Here is a 20,952-nt window from a genome sequence, read left to right as displayed (position 1 = left end):
TTTGTGAATGCACTGAATACACTCTGTCCTGACAATACTTTAATTTCAATTTCACTTTACCTTCAAATTTAAAATATAGCTAATGACTGTACCGCCATCATACTTTCAAAGAACAATTTAACCAGTAGCCCAACTTTCTTCAAAACCTTTAGAAAGAAAGTATAATAGCAAGACCATTCTCATGCATTTGATCATAGAATTACCATGGAAAATAAGCAAATCGATTGCAAACATTGCAGCACAAAGATAACATTCTGCTCATGAATCTTTCTCTTACTTTTACGGAGGAAACTAAAGAAAAAGAAAAAAAACAGATTTTGCTTTATTCATCAAATTTATTCTTATTTTCTCATTTATCTTTTGAGTAAAATATAAATATCTGATTTGTATATTTATTTGTCAATTCTAAATATGTCAAGTAATTTAGTAATACAAACACATCAGCTTTAAAAATGTAGTGAAAATGTTTAATCTGAACGTTGCAGAAATGTACCAGTTGTCAACAAACCTGTAAATCACAAAAAATATCTTTATAAAACTATCAGGAATGGGTTTACATGGGCTTTAGTAAGATATAGCAATATTAACAATGTTTGTCAGAAGACTGTTCCGATATGAACTTATTTGAATATTTGTGAATGCACTGAATACACTCTGTCCTGACAACTCTTTAATTTCATTTTCACTTGACCTATAAATTTTAAATCTAGCTAGTCACTGTACCTCACCCCATCATACTTTCAAAGAACAATTCAACCAGTAGGCCAACATTCTTCAAAACCTTTAGAAAGAAAGTATAATAGCAAGACCAATCTCATGCACTCTGTCATAGCATTACCATGAAAAATAAGCAAATCGATTGCAAACATTGCAGCACAAAGATAACATTCTGCTCATTAATCTTTCTCTTACTTTTACTGAGGAAACTTTAAAAAAAAAGAAAAAAATGATTTTGCTTTATTCATCAAATTTATTCTTATTTTCTCATTTATCTTTTGAGTTAAATATAAATATCTGATTTGTATATTTATTTGTCAATTGTAAATATGTCAAGTCATTTAGTAACACAAACACATCAGCTTTCAAACAGCAAGTAAAAAATAATCTAAATGTTGCAGAAATGTACCAGTTGACACCAATTCTGTAAATCACAAAAATATAACTTTAATGACTTTAATGGGTTTTCATGGGCTTTAGTAAGATGTAGGAATATTAATAAAATATGTCAGAAGACTATATAGATATGAACTTTTGCAAACCTCTGCCAATTCGTGAATTTCAGTTTCTATTCACGTTCGAATTTTAAATCTGTAGCTAATGACTGTACCTCACGCCATTGTACTTTCAAAGAAAGAAAAATTAACCAGTTTGGCGACATTCTTCAAAACCTTTAGAAATCAAAGTATAACAGCAAGACTATGCTCATGCAATCTGTCATATGATTACTTTGAAAAATAAGGAAATCAATTAATTGCAGCAACATTGCAGCACAAACATTCTGCTCATTAATCTTTCTCCAGCCTATTTCTCTAACTTCTACTGAGGAAACTTTTACAAAAGGAAAAACTCATTTTGCTTTAATCATCAGATTTATTATTTTTTCTCATTTCAAAAGATTTTAGTCGCCTAGACTGCATGATCATGTCCCTATAATGCTTCATTGTAAATGCCAGAATATAATATTAAACTCATAATATTTAAGAAAAGAAGTCATAACATTCCACTTTCACAATATGTAGGTTATAGTAACTAATAACCTATGAAATAAAGAAATATTTAGAAACCCACAACATGTCTAGAATCAGTTGGACATTAATATGGCACTACACAACACTCATGGAAAACGTTGCACTTATTTCATGAAATTTAACTAGAAGAGGGTCAGGACACTCATCAGAGGAACAAGTAACAGCATCAGAGAAGCACACAGACAAGAAGACTTAGATGCCTTCACTTGCTCTGAGACCCACGTGTCTGTGAAATAGAAAATACAATGCAATGAAATGCAAAATAGAAGATAACGGAAACCTTCATTTACAAATTACTGAATGATTGATTAAATAAAATGTTCACCTGTGTTCCCTTGAGACAACACCAGAGGACCCATAGATATGGAAGCACTGTCATGGAAGTCCAGAGACCTGCGCTCTCTCCAGTGGTGTTCAGAGTTACAGTCCTACAAGAGAACAGGGGAAAACATGAAACAATGACTCCAGCAGAGGGCAACCAAAATAAGTAATTCAGCAACTTTGGTCATTATTTCCGTGCTGATATTTAGTGTTTGATTTTAAAAATGTGTCAATAGCAGATTCGGGTCACACTTTATATTAGGTGGCCATAACTATTATGTACTTGCATAAAAAAGTACAATGTACTTAATGTGGCCATATTGCATTGCAAAACACTTTTGCTTCTATTAAGGTGGGATATGGGTAAGGTTAGGTACAGGTTTGGTAGAATGGGTATGTTTAAGGGTGGGTTAGGGTGTAAGGGATGGGTCAACAGTGGTAATTACAGAAATTAATTAATTAATTATAAATGTAATTACATATAGGTTTTTTAAAAAGTACATTGTAAAAACTTGTATGCACACAATAAGTACATTGTACCAAATGATTCATTTGAATGTAAGTACATAGTAGTTAAGGCCACCTAATGTAAAGTGGGACCCAGATTCTTAAACCATTACAACTTTTAAACTTACCATTGAGCAGTGATTGCTTGAGAGAAGGCAAAGGTGAACAGCACAGTGCAGGTAAAGCCTAGTGGAGTTTGCAGTGAAGATAAACATCCTGAAGGAGAAACGGCTGGATGTTGAGACGCCATTCTGCAGCAGCACCACTGTGTCATCATTTGGATTGGGACACCTGAGAATAGCAATAAAGGCAATTACATTTTTGCACTTGAAATTCATTCAGTGATTTAGTAAATCTTCACACATTTGTATTCCAGTGCTTTAGCTCTAAAATACTGAAAGATACAATTCTGAGTCAATGCTAAAAGTTACAGTTAAGCCTGAGCTTTAATGAATAGAAGCAGCTTTACTCTCTAACGATGAGATCCCAGCGGAGACTGTGATCAGGGTCATTCACAGGTGTAGCCCAACATCTGTCCAGCACCAGGGCAAACTGGTGACTGTCAACCCCCTCAACACGAACTTCCACATTCATCTTCTGGTCAAGCTCTGCATCTACTCTACCAGTGAAGGGCCGGGAAAACTCATCATCCTCATATGGAATCATCCGAACCTGATATCTCCCTTCACCAGTGGGGAGGATCTTGTGCACAACACTGTTGAAATTGACATAACAAACAGATTGGTTTTAAAATGACTTTGTTTTATTGGTTTTAAAAAAATACCATATTTACTTTTTTCTGATTAAAAGATTAGTTCACACAAAAACTCCCAAAGTTATTCACCGAACATTTTGATGTCCACAATATTCTCTTTAGTGCATTCATGAGAGCTCATTAGAGAAGTAGTGACATCCAAATTTTTTTTTTAGGCAAAAAAATTAATTTGTATAGGTATGCCTAATACAGACCAATTTTATAATGCATTTGTTTATAATGTTTTTGTTTTCTTTTTTAAAGCTAGAAAGTCCTCAGGAGGATTAACTGGATTAAAAAAGTGAGACCACTGAAATTCCACAGAACAAATCAAGACATGAGTCAAGTCTGAACAACATGATGAGAAAAAACAATTTTGGTGAACTACTCCTTTAATAATACAGTGCAGCTAAAATCAAAATTTGTATTTGACTTGCACCTCTCCAGTGGATTGATTTCTGCATTCATGGTAAGTGTTTGTGTTTGAGGATAAACACAGCTGAAAGAAAGCTTAAGGATTTTTTCTCTGCTGATGAGACCTTGTAACCTCGGTGTCCCCAGAATAAAGTTACTATAGACGAAGTGAGTACCATTGGCCTGTGGACAACATATATTTTAATTAAATGTGTATTTCAAATAACTTTATGAAAGCAACATTAGAAACACATAAGCAGACAAGTGAAATAATGGTATATTAAATGGTGGAGAATGTGGGCACAAGTTCCATGCTTTTTTGTGGCAGGGTTTGTGGACCCTTGTGAGTAGTCTCAACGAGATCCTCCAAGTGGCCATATCCAACTCTAAATCAATCTGCTGGTTCTATCAGATATTACAAATGTTTTTTCTATAGATTATGCATAGTTAGTCCTACCACAAGGTTTGTGCCACAGATGTGTTCATCGTTATCAAAATGGAATTCCACTCTGCCATTATGGACCGTTCCTTTGCAGCTGGGATCATTGAGGTGTAAGACATCAGCTGAAAAGCCAGCCTCAAAGAGCTGACAGCGAGACACAGACATGGAGCCAGAGCTGCTTTCACAGGTTTCTGAGAAATCTGAGAGAATAAAAAGCCAATGTAATTAATGACTGAAAAAAAAAGTGTATGTTTTCACAATTTGTTGTTGAATGATACCAACCAAAAGAGTCGGGTTGTGGTCTGGGTTGGTCATTGTTACATAAACAGCCATAAACACCATTTTTCATCCCACACCTTTCATCTTCAGAGCAGTCGAGTTCAGAACAAGGATTTCTATTAACTAGGAAGAGAAGTTGTTGTTTTTAAACAGCATATGCTAAATTCAATTAATATGTTAATAAACATAAGCACTGCTTAGCAAGTCATAGTCATAATCAACAAATAAAAAAAATATTATTATAACTAAATGTTGCAGATACAAAACACTTGCTCCCTACATTTAGTGTAACTACCAAATTTTCTTTAGCTAATATGTTAGCTATGTTAGTCCTGAATTTCCCTGAGGGATCTTCCCAAGGGATTAATAAAGTATATTCAATTCAATCAATGTTAAAAGGTTTTATCAAACACACACTGCCTCCTTTTTTCAAATTAGTAATTGAATCTTGGACACATCACTCATTAATAGCAGATCCTGAATGGAGTACACACAGTGATCTGTGTTAAATTTTTAACATATGTCATAACACATGAAATGGATCTTATTTGCTCACATAAAACAATAATACTCCAGATGTTATACCTGTCAATGTGGTTTCCGCTGTAGTTTCTATGGTTGTAGTTGTCTCTGGCATTACAGTTGTAGAGATAGTATTTATGTTCCCTGCATCTGAAAAAGGAATATTTCATTAAACAATGATCTCTTACATAAACATAGGCTACATGTAAATATATTTACCTGCACAGTATGCCATTTCACAGATAGTTGGACTCACAAACTCATAGACGTAATAATCTCCTGGACAGGCTTTGACTTTAATGGGATTGGATTGGAAATAGCAGCAGTTATTGCTCCAGTGACCGCAGACATCTCGAGTGACCACTCCATCCTCAACTGTTGGATGTCCTCCATTCAGCCACAGTGGAGCATGAGTGCCACAACTATACTCATCAACACATGTGTCTGGCATCTGAACGCTCTGACCCTGAATGAAGAGACGGTACCAGCCGTTCCAGCTGACCCAAGCGTCACACATTATTTGAGAGGAATGTTGATTGTTGGTGGCTCTCCATGGATCATCCAGGATAATGTAGTTGTAGCAGGGGTCAACAGGAGGAACTGTTGATAATGGACACATAAGGAGAAAAAAACATTATGTTGAAGGATATTACATACTTATTTCTAGTTTTACTTGTAGTATGGAATTGTAATCATTAAAGAATTAGAAAACTCCCACTATATTTTGTTTTCAGAGCATTTTGTGTTTTCTTTGAGCCAAATCAGCAACAAACATACACTATAAAATTATATGAACATATGTAAGACTATCAAATTTCTCTCCAACTCTTTTACCTTTTTATCCATGTACATAAATGCTATTAAGAAATTGCCTGCCTCTGATGGTTGAGGTCTGCTAACATTTTGTGGTTCTGAAATGACTAATGAAAGTTTGATAAACCCTTTTCAATATTCATAAAGCTAAGTTCTTTTGCAGTTGTTCACTCAAATTTATTTCCATAGTTTAAAATGCATTCTCTGTTTTGTACGTTAGTGTAAAGAGTTAATACAGCAATAGGATTCAGTAAAGTGCAATGCAGAAGTTGAGTCTAGAAAAGTCCTTCTCATTTGAATTGTATACTCATTCTCTGAGCTGTGTTACTTCTGTCTAACCTGATTTTTTTTTTTTTTTTTTTTTTTGTGGATAAATTAATTTTACTTTTAATTGTTTTACATCCTTATGTAATTGGTCACATTAAAAACAAGAATAAATACATAAAATTAGATACTTGCAAAAGTGGAAGTAAAGATAATACGTTACCAGTGGTTGTGATTGGTGGAGTAATGGATACTGTGGGTGGGATTGTTGTTGACGCTGATGTGATGGACTGACTTGAGACTTCTGGTATTAAGAACAACTTTATAATCAACAACATTTAAAAAAAAAAATTAAAAAAAATAAAACTAAGGGCAACTAAATGCTCACCTGCACAGTAAGCTCCACAAGATATAGGCTTGACAAACTCATAAACGTAGTAATTTCCTGGACATGCTTTGACTCTTATAGGGTGGGATGAGTAATCACAGTAGGCACTCCATGAGGAGATACAGACCTGTCGGGTGACCACTCCATCTTCCAGCTGTGGATGAGGGCCATTGAGCCACAGTGGCTCATAAGTGCCACACATGCCTCCACTAACAGTTGATTCTGGCATCTGGGCATTTTGACCATTGTAGAACAGCCTGTACCAGCCATTCCACTCCACATTATAATCACACATGACATGATAGTTATAATAGTTATTAAAGTAATAGTTGTCTGTGGCTCTCCAAGGTTCATCCAGACTGGTGTAGGTGTAGCAGGGGTCAGCACTTGGGGTGGTGATAGGTACTATGATAAAATAGTAAAAAGAAAGTCTAACAAAATTCATAATAAGCATGTCAAATATAAAGAATCAATTAATGTACCTGCACAATATACAGGTGCTGGGATCGAAACTGTTGGTCTGGTAAACTTGTAGACGTAATAAACTCCAGGACAAGCTTTGACTTGGATTGGTTCAGATCTGTAGCGACTGCACTGATAATCACGAGAGCCGTAAATTTCACGGGTAACAACACCATCTTCTAGCTGAGGATGAGTGCCACCAAGCCACAGAGCACTATAACCTCCACAGGTCATGTAAGACGCACATCCCTCGGGCATCTGAGCATTCGACTCATTAATGAAAAGTCGATACCAGCCATCCCATTCAACACGAGTGTCATCATGTTCATTTATATAGCCATACCAATACCAGTAATTGAGTGTGCTTCTCCAGTGGTTGTCGAGTGTGTTGTAGTTATTGCACGGATCATAATCTATATTAATGAGAGATGATGAGATCAAAACAAGAAACTTTGTAAAGGAAAACCAGACATAACATAATAATTATTAGATACGTCAACTGTTTTTACTGTGCATGAAAAAGTGATGCATGAGTGTCATGAATAAAAGTTGCTAATTTAAAGTTTAGAATCGTTGGAAGAGAAAAACTACAAATTACGGATACTTGTAGTAATCTTTTTCATATATTACTATTATTATTAGCATTATTATTATTATTATATACTATATACAACTTACTCGGGGTGATGCTTGATCCAGTGATTATATCTGGACTTACAGTGGAAACTACCTGTGAAATAGTGCTGACATCTTACAATAAAAAAAGGAAATAACAATCAGCCATTACTGAAATCATTTTAAAATGTTTAAAGTACTTGTGAAAAAGCAAGGTACCTGTGCAGTATCCTGAACACCAAATTTGTGGATTCACAAGTTCATAGACATAGTAATTGCCTGGACATGCTTTCACTCTGATGGGTTTTGACTTGTAATCACAACAGCCACCCCAATAAAACCCTACACAGACCTCTCTGGTCACCACTCCATCCTCTATCTGAGGGTGAGGACCATTGAGCCAGAGATTATAGTCTGTGTTACAGCTGTATGAATTAACACAGGTCTCTGGCATCTGGATGTTCATTCCATAGTAGAAAAGCCGGTACCAGCCATTCCAGGAGAAAGATTCATCACAAATCCAGTCTCCACTTTCATTGTTGGCTCTCCAGGGACGATCCAGATACTGATAGTTGTGGCAGGGATCACTGCTGATGCTTTGGAAAGCAACTGTAATGGAGTTTTCAAAAATACTGTTAAATTACTGCATGTGTATTTAAGAAGCTTGGAGTATTACATCGTAAAACACAATGATGGGAAAACATAAACATTGAGCAATTGTATTTTAACCAGTGTTGTGCAGTGAGGCCCAAATTGGGGCAAGATAGGGTTTGCACATTCAAGATCAAATATTATTTTGTTAAACCTTCTCATCAGCTCTGAAGCAACTAAAAAGCTATGCAAATAAGTAAACATTTATTGGCAATGATAGGACTTTAAATGAGCCCAAAAGGACTGTGTGGTATAATTAGACCATGCTCATACATTATACATATTACATATTAAATGATTGGTTCAAAGACGTGAGATTTGAGGAATTGTGTTAAAACTAACATGAGCATTTGGTGCTCATGGGTGTGAGGAAACTTACAGACTGGTTAATGGACTGCGCACCACAAAGGTTATCTGGTTAAAACATATTTAATTTCATTAACTAATTCATTGAGATGTATGCTAAAGGGGTCATTGGATGTCCATTTTCCACAAGTTCATGTGATTCTTTAAGGTCTTAATGAAAAAGTCCATAATATACTTTGGTTAAAAATTCTCAATAGTGTAAAAAAAACGTACTCGGTTACTTTCGTAACCTCGGTTCCCTGAGATACGGGAACGAGTACTGCGTCTGTAAAGACGCTATGGGGAAAAGCTCCTTTTCTAATGAGACTGAAGCATTTCAATAACGCAGTGTAACTGCACGGCCATTGGTTCGTGCAGTGTTAAAGAAACGAACCAATGGCTCGGCAGCGGAGATGCACAAACCTATGGCGATGATTCGCGCCCGATCGCGCCAAAAGGGGCGGAGCATCTGGCTATATAAGCGAGCATTTCGCCATAGGGAACTCAGGTACTTCGACTGAAGCGACGACTGAGTCGTGCAGCTACCTAGCACGGCCAGCAACGCAGTACTCGTTCCCGTATCTCAGGGAACCGAGGTTACGAAAGTAACCGAGTACGTTCCCTTTCGATACTTTCACTCGTACTGCGTCTGTAAAGACGCTATGGGGAACCAGTACAATCCCGCCGTGCTTAAGGTAGAGGAACGACTAACATGACCCTAGCACTAAAGGGCTAATAAGGGCCAATTTGTTCAATCAGATAGCCTGATAAACATCCGTTCCAAGGAATAAGTACACTTGGAGCTCCACAGAGGCCAAGACGCACTACATATAACATACTGGTAACACATACCACTATGTGGAAAGGACCCGAGTCTGTAAGACTGGAACGTCCAAGTTATAAAATCTAGCGAATGTGGACGGTGAGGCCCAGCCTGCCGCCGCACAAATCTCTGCAATGGAAACCCCACTAGACCACGCCCAAGACGAGGCGATGCCCCTCGTTGAATGGGCCCTTACTCCCATGGGACATTGTAGACCCAAAGAGGAGTAAGCCAGCGTGATGGCTTCCACAATCCATTTGGATAATCTCTGTTTTGTGACCGAACAACCCTTGGTGCGGCCACCAAAACATACAAACAGCTGTTCTGACTGCCTAAAAGGGGCAGAACGCTCTATATAACATCTCAGAGCCCTGACAGGGCAGAGAGGGTTAAATCCCTGGTCTTGCTCCGTAGGAGGAAGAGCCAAAAGGGAAATAATCTGGTCTCTAAAAGGTGTAGAGAGACTTTTGGGAACATACCCATGCTTTGGCTTCAGGATGACCTTAGAGTCATTTGGCCCGAATTCCAAGCAAACGGGGCTCACAGAGAGCGCCTGTAAATCACCCATGCGTTTGACTGATGCTAATGCCAATAGCAGGGCAGTCTTCAACGTCAGGGGGCGAAGGCCTATGGACTGAAGCGGTTCGAAGGGAGGGCCCTTCAGGGCCCTCAACACTGTGGGTAAGTCCCAAGACGGAACCGTGATGGGGCGAGGGGGATTAATCCGCCTTGACCCCTTTAAGAAACGAACGACCAAGTCGTTCCTTCCCACAGATTGACCGTTTACAAGGTCATGGAATACCGCTATAGCTGCAACATAGACCTTGAGCGTGGAAGGGGATCTCCCCTTATCCAACAGCTCTTGCAAGAAGGACAATATCACAGATATGTCACATAAAATTGGGTCCGTACCGCGGGTGGAACACCAGGCGGAAAAGACAGACCACTTGAGATCGTAGAGCCGCCTCGTAGAGGGTGCTCTAGCTTGTGAAATAGTACTCAAAACCGACTCAGGGAGACTTAAAGGCTCCCGTCTAGAGCCCAAACGTGCAGCGCCCACAATTCCGGTTGGGGGTGCCAAATCGTTCTGTTCGCCTGTGTTAAGAGATCTCGTCTCAGTGGCACGGGCCATGGTGCTCTTGAGAGCAGCCTGGGAAGATCTGGAAACCAATGCTGGTTCTGCCAGAATGGAGCCACTAACAGGACTTTGAGTTTCTGTTCCCGCACTCGCCTGATGACCTGTGGCAGCAGGGCGATAGGAGGGAATGCGTATAACAGGAGATTGGGCCATTCTTGGGTCAATGCGTCCTGTTCCTTCGAAAAATAAATTGGGCAGTGATGATTGTCTTTTGAGGCGAAAAGATCTACTCGCGCCCTGCCAAAGACAGCCCATATTTGCTGAACCGTGTGAGGGTGAAGCATCCATTCGTCTGAGGAGACGTTGCTCCGAGACAACATGTCTGCTCCCTGGTTCAGTTTGCCTGGCACATGCGTCGCTCTTAGAGAGCGGAAGTGCAGCTGAGCCCATTTCAGGAGACGTTCTACCATTGTAAATAGACGTCTCGACGAGAGGCCCCCTTGGTGATTTATGAAGGACACCACTGTCATGCTGTCCGAACGGACTAAGACATGGTGACCCTTCAGCGCAGGTAGAAGGGTGTGAAGGCCTAAACACACTGCTAGCATTTCCAAGCAGTTGATGTGAAGGCGACTCTCCGCTTTCGACCATAGGCCGAAAGCAGGCTGGCCGTCGCACAGCGCCCCCCAACCTAAGTTGGAGGCGTCTGTCGAGACCGCTTTCCTTCTGACCACCAAGTCCAGGGGAACGCCCTGTTCCATCCATTGAGCGCACCTCCAAGGAGCCAGGGCTGCTATACAGGCCCGATCTACCTTGATGCGCTGGCGTCCCAAACGCCACGCTTGAGGAGGAACCTTTGGTTTCAACCAGAACTGCAGGGGGCGCATTTGAAGCAGACCCAACTGAAGTACTGGAGATGCTGAGGCCATAAGGCCGAGCATCTTCTGAAAAACCTTGAGAGGGCGAAGGGCTCCTATTTTGAAGGAAGCCGCGAGCCTGCGAATGGCTTGGGCTCTCTGCGGCGCGACTGCTGCCTTCATTTGACATGAGTCGAAAACTGCTCCCAGGAACGCAATGCGCTGGCTGGGAGACAGCACGCTCTTGGCAAAATTGACCTTGAGTCCTAGGCACTCTAAGTGGCTGAGGATTAAGGCTCTGTGGTGTGTTAGCTCGCTTTCTGACTGGGCTAGGATGAGCCAGTCGTCCAGATAGTTCAGGACGCGGATTCCCATCTGTCTCAGAGGGGAAAGTGCTGCGTCCATGCACTTTGTAAACGTGCGAGGGGCTAACGACAGTCCGAACGGAAGGACTGTATATTGATATGCCACTCCCTCGAAGGCGAATCTCAAGAATTGCCTGTGATGGGGGGCGATCTGAATGTGGAAGTATGCATCCTTCAGATCTAGTGAACAAAACCAGTCCCCTTTGCGTATCTGCGAGAGGATCTGTTTTAGTGTAAGCATTCTGAACGGCCGTCTCATGAGGGCGCGATTCAGCTGTCTGAGGTCGAGGATGGGGCGTAGACCGCCATCCTTCTTTGGAACGAGGAAGTAACGGCTGTAAAAACCTGACTCGCTCTGTGTTGGGGGGACCGTTTCCACGGCGCCCTTGGCCAACAGATTCTTTACCTCCAATCGCAAGACGTCTGCGTCTTTGCTGCGAACTGAGGTGGTGATCACACCATGAAAGCGAGGAGGTCTTCGAGCGAACTGGAGTACATAGCCTCGTTCTATTATACCCAAAACCCATTTTGACACTCCGGGGATGGCTTGCCATGCCGCGGATCGTGTCGCTAGGGGCTGCAATGGTTCGCACAGCTGTATGCTGTTCTTTTTAAAGAAAGCTAGCCGCGAGCGGAGGGAAGTGAGACTCATATTCCCGCAGTGGGAACATTCCGTCTCATTGAGCGCAGCCTCAGCGTGGGCGTGACCCAGGCACGAGACGCACTCAGCGTGAGTGTCAGCGGCGTGCAGAGGGGCTCTGCACGAGCGACAAAAACGCCGTGGCATTTGGAACAACGCCGTAGAAATTTGCTCTAATTTGCTCTTTTAGATATTCGCCGGATAGCAGCAGGGAATCAGCTCCGGAGCGTCAATCCGCCGAGCAGTGAAGATCCGCTGCGAGGCTCGTCAACGGCGAAGAAGAGGCTTGCTTGAGCGAAGTCTGCGTAGTCAGTCTCTGCGAAGATCAGAAGTCGTCGCTGAAGAAGAAGGATCTGAGTTCCCTATGGCGAAATGCTCGCTTATATAGCCAGATGCTCCGCCCCTTTTGGCGCGATCGGGCGCGAATCATCGCCATAGGTTTGTGCATCTCCGCTGCCGAGCCATTGGTTCGTTTCTTTAACACTGCACGAACCAATGGCCGTGCAGTTACACTGCGTTATTGAAATGCTTCAGTCTCAGGAGAAAAGGAGCTTTTCCCCATAGCGTCTTTACAGACGCAGTACGAGTGAAAGTATCGAAAGGGAACACCCTTTTACCTTGTCAAAATCAGCTCTACAAAAATAACAACTCGTTTTATTGTACGGTCCCTTTAAATGCAAATGAGCTCTGCTTGCCCCACCACTCTCTGCCATGAGATGATGAGACGTGATGTTTACTTTAGCCGCATTTAGCCATGTTTAGCCGCATTTAGCCGCGAAACTTGCCAACAAGAACATTATTAAGAAAAGCCATTTGCAAATATACATAAAAAACCCTTATACTCACTTCTGCTGTGGGTGAAGCTGCATCACGAATGATTCGCACGAACAGTGGACGCATATGTAGATCGGGATCTGCGCTTTCCTTTTAAAAAGTAAAGTAACGTTATCCTCTGTGTCTTCAGCGGCTCAGATGTCTAGCGCAAATGACGACTGCTATCGAAGACATTTTTGTCTGCACCTGAGTCGACACAATGGCGATCAGAGTCGGACTGATTCAGCTCGGTGAGGGTGGGTCTAAGGTAAGGCGCCTTATGTCAATCTATTATCGTGGGAGCGGCCTCTGTTAGTGTGCCGTCACATGGACAAGAAACTGAGAATGACCTGATTTTAAAAAGGGGATATTACTTTTAAAGATAAAAAAAAAACACTGGGTGGAATCTTTATCATTGGAGAGTGGTTGTGAACACAAACGGCCAACACACATTAATGTTTAAATAACATGTAAAAGTTAGCTTTGTATCCAATGACCCCTTTAAATTATCTTCAGAATTTATAAATAATGGACCATTTACTCTTGATACTAACATTTAAAAAAAGAAAATCATCACAAAAAATCCTAGAGAAAATAAGTGAAAATTGCACCTGCACAATATGACGGCATGTAGATCGACAGATCTGGCTTGACAAGTTCATAGACGTAAAAATTTCCAGGACAAGCTTTGACTTGGATGGATGGGGATGTGTAGGAGCCACACTGGTTAGACCATACATGACTTCCCAAAACTTCACGAGTCACCACTCCATCCTCAAGTGTTGGATGAGAACCACTGAGATAGAGTCCAGTGTAACCACCACATCCCACAGTATTCACACACCACTCAGACATCTGGGCACTTTCTCCATTCAAATACAGCCGATACCAGCCACTCCATTCAACATGGGTGTCATCATGGCCATAGTACTGGTTTTGCCGTATATCTCTCCAGTATTCATCAAGAGTGTTATAACTATAGCATGGATCAGAGATGGAAGTTGAAGATTCTAAGAGGATAAAGACAAAAATGACAGTGTTGTAAGATACTAAGATAGTACAGTATATGATATACTGTATACTTATTTACTTATTTTTTTAATGTCAGAAAAAAACTGCAAATAAAATAAAATAAAATAAAAATAGGCTAACAATTTAGTATAAGGTCCAATGCTCTTTATTAACTAGTTGCTTACTATAGCATGCATATTACGGGAATATTGGCTGTTTATTAGCACTTATAAAGCACATATTCTGCATGACCATATTCTACACCCTTAATCTCACCCAAATCCTAACCTTAACAATTACCTTACTAATGATTAATAAAAAGTAATTAGGAGTTTATTGAGGCAAAAATCATATGTAATAGTTAGTTAATAGTGAAAAACAAAATATTACAGGTAAACAATTAGTTATCTGCAAATCAACTAGTTCTGCAACAATAGATTTAACACTATTCAATGTGATAAACTCTTTACATGTGTCACAAACACATAACATGGGTCTGATTTGTTCATGTAAAGCAATAATCATTCAGATTGTAATACAACATATTATATTACCAGTCGTTGTGGTTTCAGTGGTAGTTTCTGTGGTTGTGGTTGTAGTTTCGATTGTGGTTGTCTCTGACATGACAGTAAAAAAAAGAATATTACATAAAAAAAATAATGATCTCTTACATAAACATATGCCACATGTAAATATATTTACCTGCACAGTATGCCATTTCACAGGTAGTTGGACTCACAAACTCATAGACATAATAATCTCCTGGACAGGCTTTGACTTTAATGGGATTGGATTGGAAATAGCAGCAGTTATTGCTCCAGTGACCGCAGACATCTCGAGTGACCACTCCATCCTCAACTGTTGGATGTCCTCCATTCAGCCACAGTGGAGCATGAGTGCCACAACTATACTCAGAAACACATGTGTCTGGCATCTGAACGCTCTGACCCTGAATGTAGAGACGGTACCAGCCGTTCCAGCTGACCCAAGCGTCACACATTATTTGAGAGGAATGTTGATTGTTGGTGGCTCTCCATGGATCATCCAGGACATTGTAGTTGTTGCAGGGGTCAACAGGGGGAACTGTTGATAATGGCCACATTAGGGGGAAAAAACATGTTGAAGAATATTGCATACTTATTTACAGTTGTACTTGTATTTGTAGTATGGAATTGTAATCATTAGAGCATTCTTCAACTCCCACTATATTTTCTGTTTTCAGAGCGTTTTGTGTTTTCTTTGAGCCAAATCAGCAACAAACATACTCTACAAAATTATATGAACATATGTAAGACTATCAAATTTCTCTCCAACACTTTTACCTTTCATCCATGTACATAAATGCTATCAAGAAATTTCCTGCCTCTGATGGTTGAGGTCTGCTAACATTTTGTGGTTCTGAAATGACTTACGAAAGATTGATAAACCCTTTTCAATATTTATAAAGCTAAGTTCTTTTCCAGTTGTTCACTCAGATTTATTTCCACAGTTTAAAATGCATTCTCTGTTTTGTACGTCATTGTAAAGTGTTAATGCAGCAAAAGGGTTCAGTCAAGTGCAATGCAGAAGGTGAGTCTAGAAAAGTCCTTTCCTTCTCATTTGAATTGTATACTCATTCTCTGAGCTGTCTTACTTCTGTCTAATCTGTTTGTTTGTTTTTTGAAAACATACACATGAAAACATAAATAAACGAATAAATAAAATATGTTGCTTGCAAAGGTGGAAGCCAAAACAATACTTTACCAGTGGATGTGATTGGTGGAGTAATGGATACTGTGGGTGGGATTGTTGTAGACACTGATGTGATGGACTGACTTGAGACTTCTGGTATTAAGAACAACTTTATAATCAACACCATTTTAAAACAAAACCCAAAAAAGACTAAATGTGACAAAATGCTCACCTGCACAGTAAGCTCCACAACCTGTTGGCTTGACAAACTCATAAACATAGTAATCTCCTGGACAGGCTTTGACTTGTATAGCATGGGATGAGTAATCACAGCAGCCACTCGATGAGGAGATACAGACCTGACGGGTGACCACTCCATCTTCCAGCTGTGGATGAGGGCTGTTGAGCCACAGTGGCTCATACGTGCCACACATGTACTGATTAACACATGATTCTGGCATCTGAGCATTTTGACCATTGTAGAACAGCCTGTACCAGCCATTCCACTCCACATTATAATCACACATGCCATAGTAGTAATAGTTATTATAGTAATAGTTGTCTGTGGCTCTCCAAGGCTCATCCAGACTTGTGTAGTTGTAGCAGGGATCATCGCTTGGGGTGGTGAAAGACACTGTTTTAAAAAAGCAAAAAGAGTGCATTACATGCTTAAGATTAAACATGTCCAAGTATCAGATAATCATGAACAGGTCTGCAAAGGTAGTTATCGAATGAAAGTCTATAAAGTTCAATCATACGCATGTCAAATATAATGATGAATGTATATACCTGCACAATATACAGGAGCTGGGATTGAAACCTTTGGTCTGGTAAATTTGTAGACGTAGTAACTACCAGGACAAGCTTTGACTTGGATTGGTTCAGATCTGTAGTGACTGCACTGCTCATAGCGAGAGCCGTAAATTTCACGAGTAACAATTCCATCTTCTAGCTGAGGATGAGAGCCATCAAGCCACAGAGAACTATAACCTCCACATGACATGTAAGATATACACCAATCAGGCATCTGAGCACTTGATCCATTAATGAAGAGTCGATACCAGCCATCCCATTCTACACGAGTGTCATCATGTCCATTTATATAGCCATACCAATACCAGTAGTTGAGTGTGCTTCTCCAGTGGTTGTCGAGTGTGTTGTAGTTATTGCACGGATCATAATCTGGGTTAGTAAGAGATTAAAAGAGAGTAAAAGATGAAATCAAATCTTTGTGTGGTCAAACCATTCAAACACAGTAATCAGACAGTTAAACAATTTGCACTGTGCATTACATGAAATAGTGATGCTAAAAGTTAATGCAGAAGAGGTGTCATTTTTACTATAGTTAAAATTTTGGAATGGGGGGCATATTAAGCATACTTTTAATAATCTTATTCATATATTATTATTATATACTGTATACAACTTACTCAAGGTGATGCTGGTTCCAGTGATTATATCTGGACTCACAGTGGAAACCACTTGTGAAATTGTGCTGACATCTTACATTTAAAAAAATAAAATAAATAGTCATTTGAAGAAATATTTTAAAATGTAAAAATTATTAAAAAGAAAAAAAAGGTACCTGTGCAGTATCCGGCACACCAGATTTGTGGATTCACAAGTTCATAGACATAGTAATTGCCTGGACACGCTTTCACTCTGATGGGGTTTGTCTTGTAATCACAGCAGCTGCTCCAATAAGACCCTGAACAAACCTCTCTGGTCACCACTCCATCCTCTATCTGAGGGTGAGGGCCATTGAGCCACAGGTTATAGTATGTGTTACAGCTGTATGAATTAACACAGGTCTCTGGCATCTGGATGTTCATTCCATTGTAGAAAAGCCGGTACCAGCCATTCCAGGAGAAATGTTCATCACAAATGTAATCTCCACTTTCATTGTTTGCTCTCCAGGGACGATCCAGATATTGATAGTTGTAGCAGGGATCACTGCTGACGCTTTGAAAAGCAACTGACATGGAGTTTGTAAAATTACTGTTAAATACTACATTTACATTGACATCTTAGAGTATTACATCCTAAAACACAATGATTTTTAACAAGTATATATCTTAACCATTGGTGTACAGCAAAACAACAGATATTTCACATTATATCACCTTTTTTTTATATTATATCACCCTTCCCGTGTGTGTTGATTCTCTACAAAGACACTAAATCGCCACCATTAAGAGCTTCGAATGACACAGTTATTTTAAAAACAGAAGCCAAAACACAGTAAACAACAAAATAGATTGACAACAATACAAATATAAATATATTTATTTCTGACCTTTCAAACCAGGTTAGTAACAGGATTTTTTTTTCTACCAAGCTGCACACCAGTCTAATATTTAATTTCATTAACCAATTCATTAAGATGGATGTTAAATTATCTAATAAACTAAACATTTACTCTTGATACTGACATTCAAAAGAAATCCTGAGAAAAAAAGTTAAAATTGCACCTGCACAGTATGTAGGCATGTGGAGCGATACATCTGGCTTGACAAGTTCATAGACGTAATAATCTCCTGGACAGGCTTTGACTTGGATGGATGTGGATATGTATTCGTCACACTGGTTAGACCATACATGACTTCCCAAAACTTCACGAGTGACCACTCCATCCTCAAGTGTTGGATGAGAACCGCTGAGATGCAGTCCAGTGTAACCACCACATCCCTTATAACTCACACACCACTCAGACATCTGGGCACTTTCTCCATTCAAATACAGCCGATACCAGCCACTCCATTCAACATGGGTGTCATCATGGTCATAGTACTGGTATGGGTTTTGCCGTATGTCTCTCCAGTATTCATTAAGTGTGTTATAGTCATAGCATGGATCAGAGCTGGAAGTTGTAGATTCTGTGCTGTATAGTGCTGTATATATGTGTGTTTAAGAAAAACAAAACAAAACAAAGGTGCATTACAGGTAAATGTATTTTTTTCCTTTTTTTTTTTTTTACACAGGTTTTTCACAGGTAAACATCTAACAGTTTAGTCTGCATGAATGAAAAGAGATTGGGATAAACTAACTAACCAGTGTATGCTTTTTACAGATTTTACAGCTCACTAATAAAATAAGAGTTACCACAGTGTTTTCTAGGAACTGTGTTATTATCAGTTTCCTCTTATTTGAATGATATAGACATAGGTTTGGAGGTCTCAACTTATTTGTATGAATATTGTTGGTATGATACAGTTAACTTCTGTGTAAACCTCTAAAACATTTAAGCCATGTAACTTCACACATGGACAAAGAAGTTTTATATTTCCACATCTTTCTATAGTTAATGCTGTGATTAAAACAGTGCATTAGTATAATACTAGTGTCTGTTTTATGATTAATACAGCAGTGCTTCTGTTTGTAAAGGAAATATTTAATTTCTAAAAATAAAAAAGCAACTTTGAATAAAAACATTTACTTAAATCTTAAAAAGATAAATTAAAAACAAGGAATCATTTAACCCTCTTTTGAAACCACCGAACTTGTCTATTTAAAAGTATTACTGGACATGTGTATTTGCTGGAAAATAATGTAATTTGCTGCCACATCTACTATCATTTTCTCTGGTCTGTTTTCAGGTCCTGCTGTTCCTGCTCTGTCCAGCAGGTGAAGTCTTGTGTTACTGTTCTGCTGTCTATTATGGATCATCCCACCTGTTTCTCCACCCATTTTACCTATTACTCATTAGCATCTCATTATCTACATGCATATATATACCTGCTTTCTCCACTAGCACTCAGACAGATCTTTCCAATCTTCTTATGTTATTGTTTTTTTTGGGGTTTTTTGGTCCATATTTTAAGACTGAGTTTCTGTTTAAGTCCTCAATTCCACCTGACATTTGCCTGATTTTTAAAAGCATCCTTTTTTCCTTTTCTAAAACAGTATTAATGATATTTAAAGTCTGTTTTTGCCTCTATTTTGTACAATTTTGAGACATTCAATCAAATACAAGAACTAAGGTTGTAACTGTGAGAAATAAAATATACATGACTAAGCAATTTTATTTTTTAATCAGGAAAAAGGCAGAAATGTACTTTCCCCAGTGCAATGCTATTCATTGGTTGATTTTTCTACAATTACTGACTCATTGACACTGATATTGCTACTGCTGATGAGCAATACAGAACAATACAAGTAAATCATATATATATATATATATATATATATATATATATATATATATATATATAGCACCATCATGCCATACTGATGGAACATGGAAATTGGTGACAATTAAATACTTTTAAATTCTGAATGAATACAATTTTGATTTATAGAATTTCAACCCAGTTTCTTTTGGAGTCTGCAGTCAACATAAAGATTATTCTGATACATCCTTCATTTCTACATTTGAAATGGAAAGCAAAGGATGGAAAGAAGTAAAGATTAGATGAAGTGAAAGAATGATCGTACCTGAAGTTTGTGCACTGGTTATTTCACCTGGTAAAAAAAAAAAAAAAAAAAAAGATAAACAGTATGATTTAATATTGGGGAATGATTTTGTCATTTTACATGACAAATTGTACATTTCTCACCATTAATCAGAAGTAGTGACACACACAGTGAGATCAAAAGCCTCATTGTGACGAACCTCCTGCACCTGCAAACACATTAAATGTTTCTTACTTTCATTATTTTATATTTTATTTATGTGCTTTACGCAATTTTTTTTTCATCTGTTACAGATAAGCATTTTGCAAAATTATTTATAGTCATAGAAAAAAGCAAAATGGTCTAAACAGTATTTTGACCCCAAAAGAGTAAAAAGAAGAGAAATAACTTTACCTGAGCTCAAATGCTGCTGCAGAGCAAACTCAGGGAGATTCTCTCTTCAGCAACAGAACATAGTGTTGATAAACTGTAGGTCTCAAACGTTTATGTATGCTGTTTTTTTTTAACAGCTGTGGGTGGACCCTTACCAGAACCAGAAAATAATTCCCAACAATTCAAACCAGTTTTTCATTTTTTGCATTGTGATGAAGATGTTTGTATATATTGTTTGCCTGTCATTCAGAAAGACATTCTTTTACTCCATGCATGAATGGATTGATGAATGCTGCTAGAATAATGGCAAGTCAGTTTTGTTTTATTGATAGCTTTTCAAAAATAGCACCTTAAAAACATTTGGGTAAATCAAAGATCACTCTA

The 20,952-nt window shown here is 38.9% G+C and overlaps 1 protein-coding gene across 1 annotated transcript; it reads right to left on the bottom strand.

Annotated features, from left to right (window-relative positions):
• Positions 1–487: 487 nt before the first annotated feature.
• Positions 488–20,385, bottom strand: LOC141298125 (uncharacterized). Its single transcript, XM_073828636.1, has 25 exons — positions 20,340–20,385; positions 20,218–20,244; positions 18,255–18,659; positions 17,369–17,758; positions 17,214–17,285; positions 16,573–16,965; positions 16,016–16,417; positions 15,856–15,936; positions 14,815–15,195; positions 14,667–14,729; positions 13,713–14,111; positions 7,749–8,138; positions 7,593–7,664; positions 6,935–7,327; positions 6,453–6,857; positions 6,288–6,368; positions 5,207–5,587; positions 5,051–5,137; positions 4,469–4,588; positions 4,202–4,386; positions 3,770–3,927; positions 3,046–3,291; positions 2,705–2,867; positions 2,074–2,176; positions 488–1,974 (listed from the first exon to the last, which is right to left on the bottom strand). Exons 1-25 carry the CDS (start codon positions 20,383–20,385, stop codon positions 1,871–1,873), a joined length of 5,547 nt encoding a protein of 1,848 aa, XP_073684737.1. The 3' UTR covers positions 488–1,870.
• Positions 20,386–20,952: the final 567 nt, after the last annotated feature.

This window comes from Garra rufa, chromosome 22 (genome assembly GCF_049309525.1).
Source record: "Garra rufa chromosome 22, GarRuf1.0, whole genome shotgun sequence".
Classification (NCBI taxonomy): Eukaryota; Metazoa; Chordata; class Actinopteri; order Cypriniformes; family Cyprinidae; genus Garra; species Garra rufa.
The sequence above is the reverse complement of the archived record's forward strand: the minus strand, read 5'-3'. Positions and strand labels throughout refer to the sequence as shown.

Bases quoted from the DNA above. Each gene is read 5' to 3' on its own strand.
- LOC141298125 (XM_073828636.1), bottom strand. From the start codon at position 20,385: ATGAGGCTTTTGATCTCACTGTGTGTGTCACTACTTCTGATTAATG. The intron at 18,660-20,217 runs GTACGATCATTC...TATACAGCACAG, and splicing joins AACCAGTGCACAAACTTCAG to AATCTACAACTTCCAGCTCT. The intron at 17,286-17,368 runs GTACCTTTTTTT...TTTAAATGTAAG, and splicing joins GTGTGCCGGATACTGCACAG to ATGTCAGCACAATTTCACAA.